Source organism: Xiphias gladius, chromosome 6 (assembly GCF_016859285.1).
Source record: "Xiphias gladius isolate SHS-SW01 ecotype Sanya breed wild chromosome 6, ASM1685928v1, whole genome shotgun sequence".
Lineage (NCBI taxonomy): Eukaryota > Metazoa > Chordata > Actinopteri > Istiophoriformes > Xiphiidae > Xiphias > Xiphias gladius.
The window spans coordinates 20874315-20892684 of record NC_053405.1 but is presented as its reverse complement, the minus strand read 5'-3'; the positions used below and the strand labels follow the sequence as shown (position 1 = coordinate 20892684).

General features: G+C 38.2%; 1 protein-coding gene across 1 annotated transcript; it reads left to right on the top strand.

Moving 5' to 3' along the window:
* The first annotated feature begins 15881 nt into the window (after positions 1-15881).
* On the top strand, positions 15882-18116 carry LOC120790950 (granzyme B(G,H)-like). Its single transcript, XM_040128975.1, has 5 exons — positions 15882-16017; positions 16220-16379; positions 16610-16742; positions 17372-17599; positions 17706-18116. The coding sequence occupies exons 1-5, from the start codon at positions 15960-15962 to the stop codon at positions 17859-17861; spliced, it is 735 nt and encodes a 244-aa protein (XP_039984909.1). The 5' UTR covers positions 15882-15959; the 3' UTR covers positions 17862-18116.
* The last annotated feature ends 254 nt before the right edge of the window (positions 18117-18370 follow it).

The following is an 18370-nucleotide window of genomic DNA, read 5'->3' as shown; positions in this document are numbered from 1 at the left end:
GAGGTTAAAATTAGGACTGGGCCTCCTGTGCTGTAGGACACCCCCACAAAGAGTCCACACTCCATACCAAGTCTTACATCCAGGGGGTGGACAATACAATAAAAAGACCAGATAATAAGAAAATAGCTTTAACTCTCCTTGGAAGGAAGCCACACAAATCCTAGAATAAGTGCAGTGGCATACTGGATTATCCTCCACTTCTGTGAGGGATGGGATGGAGGGAGGCAACTCTACACCTTCTGCTCCAGATCTTATGAATATTCGATGATGTTTAAATCTGGTTACTGGGGAGGCTTTGGAAGGATCTTGGTTTTAATAGTGTTCATGAGACCATCCTCTGATTTGTTTAGCAGTGTTTATGGACGCATCAGGCTCTTGGAAAGCAGGATCATGGTTAGGGAACAGTGTTTGCACCATTTGGACCTGTAAAATAGTCTAATTTGTTGACTGTTATATGACCATGCAAAGCAATAATCAGATCTAATGACACAAGATGTCTACTCACACCTTTACAGATCCACAATATTAAACTGTTGGCAACAGTCAATGCAGACTGAAGGCATCCTTTGGCTTTTTCCAAACATAAAGCCTGCCTGAGTGAAGGAAAAAGGGTGAAAGGCGAAATTACTCATTGGACCAAATTTACGTCTGAATTATGGAAACTTCCAGAAAACAGGACAATGAGCAGACCTCTTGCTGCTAATTGGCAATCGATTTAACATGTGACACATGAAGACTGATTTATTACTGTGATTTAGCTACTTCAAGGTAATTTTTTATGTGTTGCTGTGGTTATTTTCCCTACCTCTATCATTCCAGATTCCTTGTGTGGATCAAAATTTAAACAGAGCATAAGAAAGAAAAGTTTGAAATAATGATTGATGGTCTTGTTTGCTTCTCACGAGGTTGGCCTTTGTGAGTTCAATCATATTAGTGCCATTAATGGTGTTGAAATGTAAGTGAACGCAGATACTTCCTACTCTTCTTTCTGTCACAGTCTACTTTCTCAACCTTTCAACATACTTCTCTCTGCAAACTCACCTTGACATTCTAAATGTTGCTTACCAAAGTTATTTCACAAGTATAAAGGTTAGTGCTGACATATAGATACAGGGAGCTGTTCTCCTGGAGATGTAATCTGACAGCATAAAGGTGATATGAAGTAATGCTGTACAGCATAATTTCCTTAGGTGTAGTATTAAGGAACAGTCTGACAATATGGGGGACTGAGACCAAGATTCAGGCCAATTTTCTAGAAGGCATCGTTCAGTAAAGTGCACCTTCTTTGACCTGCATGCATCATAGACCTTAGAATGTTTTTCTCTAACCAGTTTGTAGAGGAAAGAGATCATTTAATTGTACCCATGAAACAGCAAGGGCATGACATCGAGCCACTGAGTCACTCTCTGTAAAGTCTTCCCCCCTCTCTTCACCTCCTCGGCATACATGTCTGCAGGACAGATCAGACTATGTTACATTCCTTCCTCCATGTCCTCAGTGCTGATTATATCCAGACGCAATACGTCTTGTTCCTCAAGGTTCCTAGCTTAGCACACGGACTGTTAGGGGAGGTAGGGTCTGAAGAGTGAGGCAGGAGTTCACCATCTGAAAATGCAGATGTGTAGCTGTCATAACGTGCCTATGATGATGGTTTTCCGGCGTGCCATATGGTCTATGTTGGGTTGTGTTGATATATTGTGTTGATTGGAGGAAATAGGATAAGGTATATGCCGTTGAGTAGGCAATGTGTAGTTTTCAGGAAGTCCGGAGATCAGTTCATGGTAAGTGGATAAATAATCATAATACACAACTATACCACACGATACTTCATGATTTTAAGTAACCACAACTTGCAAACTGTGCTGAGGTTATACAATCTCACCGCTACAACCTACACTGTTGCCATTTCAGGCTACAATATATAGTATTTATACAATGTAAACATTACAGTCTAGACAACATCTGGCAGGTGTGCATGAAACATTTTCTTTCTGCTTTTCCTTCTCCATAAAGAGTCTCATAAGTGTCTGCAGCCATGCTAGCAGCTCTGTGAGCCAGTATTCCTCTGGCACAGAGATGATTTCAGCTAGATGCTAATGTCAACATGCTAACATGCTCACAATAATAATGTTAACATGCTACTGTTTAGCAGGTATTATGTTTAATTTTTGGTCTATTAGCATACTAACATTAGTTAATTAGTGGTAAACACAAAGTACCGCAGAGGCTGCTGGAAATGTCCTTAGTTTTGAAGATATCTGGTCATAAACAAAATATTTCAAAAAAGTCAAACTTTGACCAATTGGTCCTGCTATTTTAAAGTTCAAGAGATCACCAAAGTAATTAGCTTTCATTCTCTGGGCACCATGGATAATATACTTAATAATTGTGGCAATAAAGGGAAAAACGTCAGTCTCGTGGCAGTGCTAAAGGAAACATCAGGGGATCACCAAAGTCAGTAGGATTCATCTTTTGGGGATCATGAATGTCTGTGTAAAATTTCATGGCAATCCATCCAATACCTGTTGAGATAGAGATATAGAAGTCACAATGTCACTTAAAGAGAGAGAGCAATAAATAGATTTTTGTTCTTTCCTCGTTCTAGTATATCTAAATCTGTTAATCGTTTTAATTCCATTGCCTTTTTTTGTGTATTGTCTTTATTTACCTAATGCTGTCACTCTGCTTAGGTACATGCTTTTTGAACAAAATGCATGCCAATAAAGATTTTTAGAAATTAACTGAGAAATAGAGAAATTTGACGTTGAAAACAATTTATTAAAAAACAACAAACATTGAAAAACAATAAAAACACTTACTTCATTCATGAAGCCGAAAACAAAAGTAAAAACCGCAAATACCATCTCTGAATCAGTCGTGTAGATTAGAGAGAGAGTAGTAGAGAGAGAGAGAGACAAGAAGCTCACAAACCTGCATACAGCACTGATAAAAATAAGAACACGCGCAAGCACACACAAACACACACACAGACACCATACCTATAAAACATGACACAGGACACAGCGTTCTACTCACAGACCAATAATCGCTCCCGCAGTTTTCAGACGTCTACATACCAGACCCTCGGAAAAAGATCAAGCTCCCTCACATCAACATGTTATTCATATTCAACCCTGAGGTCTCCAAAGACCAGCAACAAACAACAACTTTGACTCCACCAGACCAAAAACTGGCTATTTATTACGCCTTGTGAGCCATGAAAGCAACTACCCATTTAGCCAGATGAAACAAAGAAAATTAAACACAACTCTTTGTACTTTTGCAGGCAAAGAATAGAAAAGAAACTTTTTAGATAAATCTTAGAAAAATCTTCCCAGAGATTACGGTTTGTTAAAAAAAAATCAGTTGACATAGTCACCCAATACATGATGCATGGATTCAGGTGTGTTAAAAACCCATTTGGATCAAAGTTTGGCCAAGAAAATGCTAGCAACAAGGGCCCATTAGAGAGAAAGTAAAAGAGAAAGAAACTGTTGTTGGAACATTGAAGTTGAAAGTGGCCCAGGGAGTCATTAAGCCTGTTCCCATCTGTTGCTATCAAAAGGACTGACAGATGCTGCTGCAGATTCCATCCCTGACCCAAACTAAGTCGTAGTTTTCCTCTCATGGATACTTCAAGCCTCACTGATCTGCACGTGTCCATAACAGTACTCTTAAATGGACATACTGTACTCTATGGTCCTCCCTCGAAAACAGACGTGGGACATTTTATGAAAGAATATTACAGTCTGGAACAAGATAGATCAGAGACTGGATAACAGAGGCCAATGGCTTTCTCACAAAGTAAACCCAAAAACAAAAATTCCCGTGTGTGTGTCCTGTTTTATTTTAGAGACAAATTATAAAACAGTGCATTTTGTACAAGATACCTCCCAGGTTGTGAGCTTGCAAGACATATACCTCTCCATAGTTAGTTTGCTCAATAGTTCAACAGATGCAAAGAAATTCTGCCTTATACATTCCAGCATCAGTAGATCTAACATGTTGCCCAGTTTCCATCGGAGTGTATAAAGTAATGGCCAACAACACGAAAATGGAAATGTCTATCAATCTTGTTTAAGCTGGTCACACTGAATGTAAGGATTTAAGAAAAGAAATCCCAGCTCTATAAAAGGCCATTTGATAGACCATGAAAGGAAAGATGAAGTCTGCACTAGCTTCTAACCACATAACAGCACCCAGGCTAACAGCCTCTCCAGCCAGGCCGCCTCAGTTGATATGAGAGTACACAGGACTTACAGTACGAGGAGGGGAGGGATTGATTTTTAAAGGGGAACCCATCCATCTGGGAAAGTGGACATTCAGAAACAAAGGCCTTAGGGATTGTAACTCAACATGTTAGCTGTTTTTTCTGCATCTTCAGGGGAGACTTGCGTAATGTTCACGCGAATGGGGACAAGTTTGAAAATGCTGCTTTTGTGCCAAATGTGAAGCCATCTACGTCAGGGTTTATTTTCTACAAAAATTCTGTTCATAGTGATTTGCCAAAACAATACAATAAATAATTAGTTTGGTTAAAGCTCCCTTTGTCATCACATCTTTTTGTGTCAATAACAGCTAACACAAGTAGTTCATGCTGTGTTGTCAGATATCTGCATTGCATAATCAATGTAAAGAAAAGCAAATGTGTATCAACGAAGAGTGAATTGTTTTGGAGGGATGAAAACACCACTTTGGTATGAATGGAAGGCCAAAACAGATTGAAAAGGAAAATGTTCTACACTAATTTGGAGGAAAAAATTGCAATATTTTATCATAGTATTGTTTTATTCCTGTTATAGCTCTGTAAAACATCAGCAGCTCTGTATTTAACCGGTGTTCAACCGAGCATGCTTTACCATGTTGTTTCCAATTACAAAACGCCTTTGCAAATCTTCAAACTGAAATCTTTCTGCAAGGCATGTTCTTATTGCAAAATACATGAAACACTAGTCCACTTGCTAAAGTGCCTATCACCTATATCTTGGTTTGGTGGTGTTGAAATGCAAAGTTTTGTGTAACTGCAAAGATCAGATATGCGTCTCAAGGCAAGACAAGGGTGAATAGGGTAAAAAAGGTGACTAATAGATATCACCATTAACCTCTCCCAGTTGATTACTTAATTGAAGGCAATTATTTTTGTATCACAAGTTTTCTGAAATTTTATGTTTAAATATGCAAAGAATGCATAATCTAATTAAATATGCACTAATTTACATAAATTTACTGAAAAGAAACCTTAACACTGGATAAAGCCAGGTTAAAAATTCCTTTTCAGTTTTGTTGACATATTAGAGCCAAAGGTCTTTAAAGAGGGGATTTTGGATATCTCTTCTTATCTCCCCATAAATCAGAAAATACTGTCAGCAGCCATAAAAAAATCAATTTTTTACATGTTTTCAGGAATAAAATGTTATATAAATCAAGCAATGAAAGATAAATGAACAAACCCCTTTGTAAAAACCTTCACAATATGGAAGCGGATAAAGTAACTGTTGGGTTTCACTGAGAAAGAGGGTTGCACCAAATAACTTGCCGTTGGTGTGAAATCTTCAGTCTTTCCATTGGCCCTGATTCACCAGTGTTATATTATTAGTATAAATACCTTTAAAGCCAATGAAAAAAATACCACATTTATTTTGAAAATGGTTTGATTAACCCACTAGATGGGGTCCTGGTGCAAAAATGAACTTCTTTTCACTGTGTATTGTACCCACTCACCTTCAGCTTCACATCATGTACAGTAAACAAAACTGAATCAGATCCCTAAGGCACCACTGGGCAAATACACCATGAATACAATAGATTTTTCAGAATGTAATATGAAATTAGGGTCTATTCTGAATAGCTTGTTCATTTAGCCATTATTCATTGCATTAAAAAAGCTAATGCAACAGTGGGGATTTGCTGTTTTGATTTACCAAACTTCATTCAATGTCTGGGGCCTCAGATGCCACTTGTCTTCCACATGTTCCTGCATTTCACTTCAGATCTGGCAAGTATAATAAGTTGCATTTGCTAAAAACTAGGTCGGGAGCTACCAGGTTGGAATAACCTGTGTATTGCCCTCCATCCTCCATGTCTTTGAGTGTGAGCTAGGAGCATTAGAGCCACAGTAGAACACTTACTGAGGTGCCGAACATCTTTCCAGTCTCATTTCTGGAGGGCCAAATGTCCAGTTGTTGTCCAATTCAATACTTTTAAAAGTAACTGATGGGAAGTGACATCCAGTCACTCTGGCCCCTGAACGCATGACTGAAAATAAGCCCTCAAAGATCATGGGAGATGAAAAGGGGCGATAATCTTTTTTCTCGACAACACGTTCCGAAGGAAGTGGTTTATGATAGTGATCTATATTTCCTGTAAACTACAATGTAGATGCATCTACTCAGGCTTTCTCACGTTTTTATGAACTAGTTTTGTTTGTTGCTCCGGTTTCATATTAAATCAGAGATAACTGCAGCGGCTGCTCTGACACTTGTCAGAAGTAACCTTGATGCATGGCCTCATACATACTCATCTTTTACCTTTTCAGTCTTACTTGTCTGAAGGGTTTGCAAGGTAAAAATATGGAAGAATGAAAAGTAAGAACAAATGAGCAAAACACTGAAATGACTTTGCCAAATGTGGATAATACGAAATTTCCATTCCATCCAAATTAAAAATGAATTCCTTCAAGGGTTTGCTGAATTGGTACTTATTGTTTGAAATTGCAGTTATGCATATTTTTTAAGAGGTGAATTCAATCTGTCTCTTTTGCTCCAAATACCATCCCTCAATCCTGACTCCTTACTCTTCTTTTGCACAGGTTATACTGCTTAAGCAGCTAAAACACTCTTGTATAAATGGTAGGAAGTTAACTCCTTTAGTCAACATTTTCAACTTGTTATTTTTTTCAGAATATGCAAGATGATTAAAAAGTGATTAAAAACTTTATTGTGTTACAGTCGTGTTTGAGCTGTTAAGATTACATTCTTTCATAATGACAAATGATCACTTCTTCAAATTTTCTAAAAGGTGTTCAGAATGAAAAATTCATGATTGTTTTATGATTATTACATCGCTGCTATTGCATTGGACCCAAGCCATATCCTGCTTTATTTCACAGTTTTGCAAGTTCATGGGTGGCCTGTAATATGAAAACTCAGAGACGTTGACAGAAATATCCTACTGGGAAGGCTTCTGAAGACCAGCCATTTGAGACATGAATCACTGTGGCAAAACAAGTTGCTGTTCATCCTTTAAGCATGTGTAACTAAAGAAGTACAAGGCGAAACAATGTTTGTTTCCAAAGGTTAGACTTCTCTCATCCCGTGGATCAAGTTTTTCTGCATCCAAATAAAGGGCATGTGCAGCAGTACGTGCATTGGAACATACTCATTTGCACAACTATGTGGTGTATTAAGTATGAATGAATACTTATATCTCACCACAAAAAGGAAATGTTTATATGTAATATTTCTTTATACTTGTGTTGGTTAGTTTATTGGAGGTCATGACTAGGTGCCATGGTAGCCAAATGGTTAAGGCGCATACCATATAAACTGGAGATTTTTGTATGCCATATCCTTAAAAAAACAAAAGAAAAAAAAAAGAATTCACATAGAGGGAAATTCATTACCACAACAGTTGCACAAAATGTGCAAAAGAAACTTAGTCACAATGACTAAGACTAAAGTCGACAATTGTGACTGTTCTTATCTTCAGACTATATCAGTAACCTAGACAATCAGTTGTTGCAATAAAATGTAATCTTGGTCTTTATGTAGCGTAGTGTATTCAGACTAAAGAGGAAGAGACTGAAAGCATAAACTTCACAGTTCCAGTCCAAAAGAAGTACAAGACTGAGAGGAGTGACAATCATGCAATCATCAGTATATGTTTAAATATGTTCTGTGAGAAAAGACAAATAGCTTCCTTATTTTGGGAATAAAGGGAATGAGATACCTGCTGGAACAGTCTTCCCCATCACCTCAGGTATCCCATCCGATCATCTGTCTCTCAATCAGCTGAAGGTTCTTCTTCACCATCTCATGCTCCCTCTTGTTTATTCCGCTGTGTCTTTCCTCGTTGCTTTTGAAACAGTTATTTTAAATAGCTTTGATTTAACAAGCCATATGGAATCAGAGCTAGGTCAGTAAACAGCTGCGACATTCACATATAGCTGAGTGACTGAAATGTTGATGTCATGCTAATCAATTACTAAATCATAAAGAAAAAGATCACGCCGGCTTTGGTATATAACAGTACAACAAAGCAAGACAAAAAATAAAAGTTATTCTGGCATGAAGCCAGAAAAATTATTAAAAGCTTAGCAATTAAATTGCTCTGACTGTCATAAGTTTTGGCAGTAGATTGTGACGGTGAAGGTCTGGGGCTCATTATAGTGTTATTGTTGTAACTCTGAGTGTCAGTCAAGTTTAGTAGAAACACATTTGTGGGAGCAAAGGTTGGGAGAAAACGAGCCATGTTGCATTTTCATTATCAAAACAATACATAAAAAGGACACCAGACCATACGCAAACCAAACTCGCACAGTATAGGCACAAATGCACATGCACAAACACACTGATCCCCCTCCTGTCTGACCACAGCTGTCAGGGATCATCAGATAAGAAGTGCTCATCTGTTTTCTCCATTGAAAAATCTCCTTTAAAGACAAACACAGACTGTCTGGCTCTTCCTTCGCCCCAAGGCAGGCCACTCTAAAGATACACACTCTATTGTTCTCACACTCATCCTCCTTATCCACCTCCTGTCTGTCCACTATGTATCCAAATAACTCCAAATACCTGCCTTTTCTTCTCCCCACTGACTGCCAAATACCCAGAATACCAGTGTCCTTTTCCATCTGGTGGGACCAATATATGGACCAATATATTCAAGGTTTCCTGTATAAAAGTGAACCTTGGGGAGTTGGCAACTGAGAAGCTTGGCCCTGATAAAAGGCTTGCCACATGGGCATTCCTGCTTTGCACAAACAGATGATGGTAGATATTTCTCTCTAATCATAAATATCTTTATAAAAAATCCCCACATTACAAAATATCGTGACGACTCCTGAAGTAGAGTGAATCATATCTCCGCTAAAGAAATGAAAGAAATACATCTAATATGGTGGGAACCTCTAATCTCAAGTTTAACTTGAATTTATACACACACATCAAATCAGAAAGAGCCATGTAAAAACAAATGCAAAATGACATCTTGTGAATTTTACTTACCCCCCCAGAGTAGAGAAGGCAGGGAGAGTTATGGCTTGGAAGTTTTAGCTAAACATCAAAGAGGGTATCGGTCGCCCTGTTCCTATGGAAACCTGTCCTTCTTACAGTACTGATAACTTTTCCATACCTTTCTCACTTCAATGCCAGATACTGAAAAAAAAAACAATAAAAAAGAAAAGAAAAACTGATCACAACCCATCATAAAAATAGAAATGGATGCTGAATTGAAATCTGGTGAATGCCATGACCCAGCATGACACTGCCAGACCAAAGTAGATCTAATTTCCACATCTGGCACTTCGATCTTTTCCCTCAGCTATACCATGCTAATGAGAATGTCTAAATATCAGCTTACCATTCCTATTAATTACATCTAACCACGAGTTTTCCCTCCATGAAAAGAGCTGATGTATTAGTCTTATGTTGCATGCTTACAGACATCTTTTGCACAAGAGTGAAAACCTATACAGCCCCCTTTCAAAGGTCTATTTTTGTTTCCACACTGTTTGACCGAAACGTTTTTCTTCAGAGGTGCTCTCTGTGGTCAGAACACGGGATTTCAGACAGACCAACTGATGAAGAGACACTGTAAACGTATTATGTATATGTATGTGTATGCATATAAAGTATCTGTGTGCGTGTGTGTGTGTGTGTGTGTGTGTGTGTGTATGTGTGTGTGTGTGTGTGTGTGTGTGTGTGAGGGGCAGTTGTCACTCTCTGATATATCTCTTAAAACCCTGATGGTTTTTATGACTCAATCAGACTTTACAGCCTGTAAAAAAAAAAAGATACTTCACATATGTGCATTTTTTGATGAAGAATAAAACCGACTGCAACTTTTTGAATGTAATAATCGATGTTTGCTGAACTCCTCCCATGAACAGTGATTATCCAGTCATAGCTTAGAAACTGTTACCAGTCATGGCAGGCCTCTCCAGCTTTGGATTTATTTGTATGTTAAAGCAGTGTGCATGGGGATTTTTTTTTTTTAAACCCCCCTCCAATCATTTAAAAGAGCAAAAATTAACATGACAAATTTCTTGTCACGACCAGTGCAGCCAGGCTGCGGGAGCCGTCCCGAAGCCACTATATAAGAACTTAGACTAACGCTAGCAGCTCTGTTGGATTTTGGGAAGTTTTACACTCCAGCAGCCAAGCCAAACTTGATATGTAATGTTCACCAAACACAGTGGTAAGTTCTCATCCCAGAAGGATGTTCTCATGTAATGGTACAAGCGAAACATACTGAAAATACAACAATACAGCATAAATCTAACCTCTGTCTTGCTTTTCCAAGTATGTAAGCTAAGCAGCTATGTTAGAGTTATGTTAGAATTATGAAAAGACTGATCTTACATTTTTCCTTATGATATTTATCATACCAGAGCAAGTCACAGTAAATTCCTCACTGCAAGAAAAATGCTTTTTTTATTTTCATGTCTTCCACATGGGTCATAAACCGGTGAGGATGGTGACATTTTGCTTGGGACCATTTGAGCATGATAGCATGTAATCATGTTGCCTAGCCAAGCATTTGTTTTGGTTTAAAATGAGTCAGCTTGAAACATAAAAAAGACAGCCCGAAACAGCACTTTCAAGGAACTTATGGAGTTAATAGTAGCTTAATAGCTACCTAGATACAGATGATAAGATCTCCCAACAGTTGTCATTTCAGCTGACAAAACTAATGGTCGACAAATAGAAATTAGAAGACTGCCTTTGTAGACCTCTGTCTGAAAACACAGACACATTGTTTCAAAAATTACGAAGAGTTTTAAGTGGAAAATCTGCCACTGTAATCACTGTAAACTGCATATGTGCCATGTGCAACGGAAAGCTTCATAGGCAAAACAACAGTAACTATTGGGGAGCAGGGCTTGGCAAAAGGTCAGTTATCTTGTGGGGAAGGGGAATTCGATCTTCACTTCTTCAACTCTACATTCTTACTTAAACGCCTGTGACTTCACTAAAATAGGCCAATATCTCATTGGAACATGCTATTTACTCTAGCAATCACAGAGTGGGTTTATACCATTTTCTCATTTTTGACAGGTCCTCTTCAAAAGCCTGATGAATAGCAGAACTTAAGACATGAAAGCTTTTAGCCTGGTGTCATTTTTCTGTGGGGCCTAATTATTTTGTTGGAAAAACTTCATTATTCAACAAAATGAAAGGGGTGGGGGAGAAAATTCCCATCCTCTTATTATAATGGTTTAAATCTGATACATCTAAATATGAATCTCTTGTCCAAAGGGGAGAGTCACCATATGTTTTTTGGATTGAAGTGGATCAAGCAGATCAGAAAAACACCCATAGAGCTGACATAATTTATGTTGCTCAAAGCTCAGTCAAATGATTTGTCTCTTTTCTCCATCCTTCTTGCTGGCCACGTTACTTGAGTAGAGGCTTGATCTTGGCGAGAAGAATATGTGGCTTTCTTTGGTAATTACATATAGTCATTACCTGTCTGCCTATTCATATATTAATTGTTTAGGTCAATATTGTGACTGGGTGCTTATACAACCGCACTTGCCAGCTGTGATATATGAACAAAATTGTAGTTGGGAAATTAAGTATGTACCCCTGATCTAGTTTTTTTTGCTGCCAAGACCCACATGAGCCTCAATGAAAAGAGACAAAGCATGGCCTCATAGTGGTGGAGCAAAGTACCAGCTAACGTGCTGGAGACCAGCTGCATGAGAATTCCAGCACACTTTACAGAGAGCTGTCAAACAAGCTGAAGGGAGGTAAATCAACAAAACTTCATATAGTCTGAATTATAAGACCTAATCTCCTGAAGCTTTGGTGAGTGCAGTAGGACAGACTGTCAGATAAGTAGCCAAAGTTTGCATCAGAAGTCAGAGAAATTTGTGTGTGTGTGTGTGTGTGTGTGTGTGTGTGTGTGTGTGTGTGTGTGTGTGTGTGTGTGTTTGTGTGTGTGTGTGTGTGTGTGTGTGTGTGTGTGACTGTGGTGGGAAAGTGAACTTTCTTAAATTCCTTTTCTTCATCTATTGTGTCCAGCACACGTACACACATGGGTTCCCTGCAACGGTTGTGCACATGAAAGTGTTTTCTTTGCCACTGAGATTGTGGAAGTATGAAAACTTTGACGAGAAAAACACATTTTCCCTTTGTTTCACAACAGCACTAACATGTACATGTAATATGTGAATATTCATACCAAACTGACGTGTCTGGTATTAATATCTCTCTCTCTATCATTATCAACTTGTGCCATTTAAGTTAAATACACTGCAGGCTATTACTGAAGATAGCACTGAAACTCACACATTAGAAACTATAGCATTGTACGGCTTCATTAAGATAAAATGAAAGTCAGGAGTGAAACTTTGTGTTGAAGTACTACACAAAAAAATTTACCAACAGTATGTCGAGTCATTTCAGCTCCTGGCAAAATAAAAATGACTTCTCAATTCTACATACTCCTCCATTTTGTTGGATATTTTCATAGTGCAATGTCGGTGAAGTTGATTTGAACAGCACATATCTAACTTTAATTGAGTATAAACAGTCATGGCCTGACTTGGAAGAACATTTTTTATTGAAAACACAGGTGCACCTGAGAATAATTTCTGATGTCTTCTTGCAGAATCTCTCCAGGCATCAACAGCCAACTCTGTCTGTCTGTGTAGCCATACTCCTTAAGGAGGTCTGATTAAGAAACCTTTAGGAGATGTTCTCACCTGTTACTTTAATACTGCAGCTAGAGGTTTGTCTTGATTAGACATTGGTGCTGAGTCAGAAAGTCACTGTAATGAACACTTTAAAGGGATAAAACAGGGGTTGTTTCACATCTTATTAAGAAGATATAAAATTTTGATACAAATAAAGGATGTATGAATTTTTGCGTGTGTCAGCAAAATAGAAAAGGCAGTTGTAGGTTCAACCTCTTTATTGTGAGAACGGAAATTTTCATTACTGATTGCATCATAGTCCAAGCATCCACCCCCCGCCCAAATGCATCATTTGTTTTGTTTCCGTTTCAGCAGAAAGTAAATAACTGTCAACGTGAAGCAATAGAACTAGCACAAAATTGTTAATTTAGCGACCCCTCTGAATCAAACTGCGGCTAGAGAAAGAAATAGGGACAGAAAATTATGGAATGCATGTATCCAGTACAAATTTATAAATGTTAAAAAATGCATCTTTATATATACATATATATATATATGTATATATATATATCCAAAGTACAGTCAGCTCTGTAACTATATCTGATAAAAGTCGTAGATGAGGTCATGCATCATAAGTCTACTCTTGGCATCATATTCAGAAACTGTAATGCCATAATGTCAATGAACAGATTAAATGTGGGTTTCTGGTAGTAGATCATAAGCATGTTGTGAGGTCAATAATACTCCAGCTTTGCTGTCTGAGCAGTGTAGCTAAACTAAGTATTTTTGTGTAGACCCCTTTTGGGAATGCTGTCTTACTTTGGTCTGGAAACAGTCTTATTCCTCCTGACAGTGGTGACGTCTTCCCATCACCGAGGCTGACCTACAGTCTTCGAATCCAGACTTCCCCTGTCCTTTCTTGTGGACAGCACGTGCTCCTGTTTGGCGGCTTCCACCTCCAGAATGCTGGGCCACAACGCACACACACGGTTAAGTGTAATCGTACAGAGAGCCCATCTAAGCAATGCATACTTATTGGAAAAACTCACACACATACATATCTGCGTGAACTCGGCAAACACTGTAAATATGTAGTTCCCTCACAAGTTGTTACAGTTAGAGTTGTTTGAATTGGGATATCATATTGCTTAATTTTATAAAAGAACTGAAATATTCTCTTATAGTTTACAACTACTCTGCTTTTCTCTCTTAAACTCGGTCAATGAGGAAAGTTAGTGGTTACAAAAGTGGATGCACCACCTAAATGAAAACCTTGAGGGGACAATTTTTGTAAGAAAGTGTGATGTGATTCTAAATTTAACCATATTTGTCCAAAAGAGATCATTTTATAAGAACAGCAACTACATGAGACAGCTCATATCAGAATAATTGTTGAACACAGTCAGTGTCACATTAGTCTGGCTCAGGGACCATACTAATGTGTCACTGACTGTGTAGGAATGTCTGTTGTCGTTTTCCTTTTCTTCTTGATAAACATGTAATTTACACTGTGATTGATGTCTCTAATGGCTGTTATTACTTTTCCTCTTTACTTCTTGCTGTGTCCAATGGCTAAACCAGTCACTCCTCTCAGCCCCGTGGTCCCCATATAAGTGACGGGCTAACGGTGAAGACCCTGATCTACCAAGCAAGGTCCTCTCTGCCTCTCCTGCTTTATTTCCCATTACTGCCCTGGACTCCAGAAGCTCCCATCCCAAAAACCTGTTCATTCTTTCCCTTCTCATCCTCTCCCACCTCCTCGTCTTCCCTTCTTTAACACATGAAAACTGTATTGTGCATCATTGAAAACAATTACAGTAACTTGTGCCTAAGATATAGGAGGGACATATTTGAGTCTAGACTGAGGAAGTGATGGAACAGACATATCTGTACTTTGGTCAGTAGGCTACATACTTGACTACACTGTCAAAAAAGGGGAACAGCTTATAGCTGCAACTGTTTTCAGTATCTCCTCAAAGCTTAACGTTTCAAAGGTTCAGTCACATGTTTGATCCACTGTCATTGTTCTGTGCAAACTTCCAGATTCCTTTTTCGTTTTGTCATTAGTGGCTAAAATGATACAGCAGTCAGTACCTCCCAAGTGTATTTTCCTTTATTTTTTCCAAACTGAAACATATAGGTCTGCAGAACCCACAAGCTATGAACTGACATTATGAATTGCATTTGATTTATGTTACACACACATTTTTCTAATGAAGAAATTATTATAGTTTGGCTCCTTGCTTAAAAAAAAAAAGACTGACTGAAATATTCTTCTACTATAATGCAGAATGCAGTGTGCCGACTGATCTATTCCTTTCAACAGGACCCTAATGACTTATTCATGCTTTTAGTAGCTCAGGGGTTGCAATTCACTGTAAGTTTCACAACCTACACTTTCAAACAAATCCTATTTTCATGCACTGTCTTATGACATAGTAACATCAGAATAATGTTACCTTTGGGGCTGTGTGACAGACATAGAGGCTCCACTGAGAAAGCCACAGCTTTGAACATGAAATACCAGTAAGAGAGATCTTCAAAGCTGTGATACTACAGAGGCATCATAATCAAGATGAATTCTATCAGAGGTCACTACATTGGTCTGATTTATGCTCAATCTTGCACCATTTGTCATTTGTGGAGGCGTCAATCCAGGCCAGGTATTTGTCAGAAAGTGTTCATTAAAAGCTTTAGTTACCATGCAAAAGTCTTGACATGAAAGATCCGACAAACACACTAACAGATCTACTCAATGAGCATTTGTGTCATGACTGCATACCACATTCATATTTTCAACAGATCTCAAATATAATTTTATATTACATATTATGTATTTAAACCACGTGCACCATAGCTAGTTAATTGAACACTGTCTAAAAAAAATTTAGACTTGCACAATAAAAATCTAACTTCTGTGATACTACGGCGGTGAAAAAAGCACCCTCCTCATGAGTTTGGTTCAAAGCCACATTGCTTGCATATGCAAATTACATACACACTTCCTTCTCTCTCCAATACATTGAAGCATTTAAAGACTGAGCTTGTTAGCGATTTGTGCAACTTTTCTTCAGTAGCTCAGCCGGACTGTGATCTCACCATGTTTTTCCACTGTAAACTGGTTGCACTGATACTTGTGATGACTCTTGATGGTCAAGGTAAGCAGCATTTTTACATATACCTTTTCATCCAAGTTGTTATAGAACACACATTAAACTACAGTATCTGAGGAACTACAATGCACACTGGGGGACATATGTATGGGTCTGTATATTTTAATCAGTTTCTTTGGTCAGTTTAGGCATATCTATTACTGACATCAATAAGCTCAGTGGTCATTGATCCATTTTTTTTCCCCAGTGTATACAGGGGAAATCTACGGAGGCCATGTGGCTGCGCCCCATAGCAGGCCATACATGGTGCTTGTGGAGCAGCACATGGAGAATGGTACAACAAAATACTGTTCTGGCTTCATTCTGAATGAGGATTTTGTGATGACTGCAGCCCATTGTCAAGCCAAGTCAGTTTAACACACTTTACTTTTACCTACTGGGAATTCTGGGGCCCCTGATGAGATTTCTTATTCCAACAAAAACCTAGACTCATGCATGGCATATATGCTTCGTGACGACTTCATGAATTGTGACATAAATTCATGTCTTTTTAATATTTTTATTTTGTGAATACAATGATCTAAAACTAATCTTTTTACTCCTAGTTAACGTTTGTATATTTATTTTGTTATTTCAGCTCCTACAAAGTCTTACTAGGAGTTCATAATTTCAAAAAAACTAATGAAATACAGAATATATCTGTGGGAGAATCGTTTCCACACAAAGAATACGATCCAACTGGATATAAAAACGACATAATGCTTCTTAAGGTAAGAAAACACTTATAATTTAAAGCCCAAATTTGCTTTTGTTTATTTTCATTATTACCACTTTTTGTTTCTCATTACGGTATTTGCAAATGTCCTGTTGAATGCATTAAAGGACCAGTGTGTAGGATTTAGTGGCATGCAGCAGTGAGGCTGCAGATTGCAACTAACTGAATACCCCTCCCCTCACACCTCCCTTTCCACGCGTGTAAGAGAATCCATGGTGGCCTTCAGGTAATGTAAAAATGTTAAAGGCCCTCTCTAGAGCCAGTGCTTGTTTTGTCCATTCTGGGCTACTGTAGAAACATGGTGTTGCAACATGGCGGGCTCTATGGAAGAGGACCTGCTCTCTATGTAGATATGAAGGGCTCATTCTAAGCTAATAAAAACACAACAACTCCTAGTTTCAGGTGATTATACGATAATTAGAACAGAATTATGAATATTATATGCCATTTCCACCAATAGATTCACCTAACTCCTACACACTGGTCCTTTAATGAAAAGGATGCCTGAAATACTGTATGCATTTATATCACTGAACAATAGCTAAGCAGGTGAGCACTGGAGAAATTTGAATTGATATTTCAGCTTTATATTTGTATTTTTTAAATGTCTCCCTGTTCCTCAAGTTGAGCTCCAAGGCAAACTTCAACAACAATGTGAGACCCATTGCTCTCGCAGGCCAAGGTGATGACTCTCTGCCAAAATCATGCATCGTCTCTGGCTGGGGAAGGGTCTCCAGGAGCGAAAAATTTATGTCTGACTTGCTCATGGAAGTCAATGTAACACTAATTGACAGTGATCAGTTTGCCAAGGAAAAGTTGTACTGCTCTGAGGGAGAGACTGGACCAGCCGAAGTATGTACATTTCTGTAACATAACATGGACAAATATATTTGGTCAACAATGATAATGCATTCACTGTTGTTGAAGCAAACACCGCATACTGTTTCTGTACTTCCAGGGAGACTCTGGTGGTCCACTGGTCTGCGAAGATGGAAAGGCGTACGGGGTGGTGTCCTTCACCTTCGATCCAGATTTAGATGGACTGCCTAAACATTGCTATACTAAGATACCTGACAACAGAAGCTGGATCCAATCAGCTATGAAAACTGCATGAAAAATTTCTAATGCATGTAACACCTGATTGATCAGATCACAACATTTGAATTTACAGTATTTCAGGTAGTGTTTCACTGCAGGAATTAAGTGGTGATCATTGATCACCACTGATTTTAAGTCTGGATTTGCTTGCTTTACATAGATTTAATCAAAATATGCTTTCCGTTGATAATACAAAATGATTCAAGTCTTTATTTGGAAAGTTGAGTGAAAAGACTGAAAATATATGATACACATATACTTCTCTGTTGAACATGAATTAAAGCAACAAAAAAGACAATGCTGCCTCCTTGTGAAGAAAGTTTATTGTTGCAACAAGTGAACACTTCACTTCTCACACTATCACATCTGGGAAAATTTCAAAGTTGTACTTGAAGGGGGGGCAAGTGATGCTGTATCGTAAACTGAAATGAGCTTTGACAGCTTATAATAAAATTATAAAAGTAATAATACCATAATACTGAACAAAAAAAAGGGGACACACAATTGTAAATGCATTTTATTTTT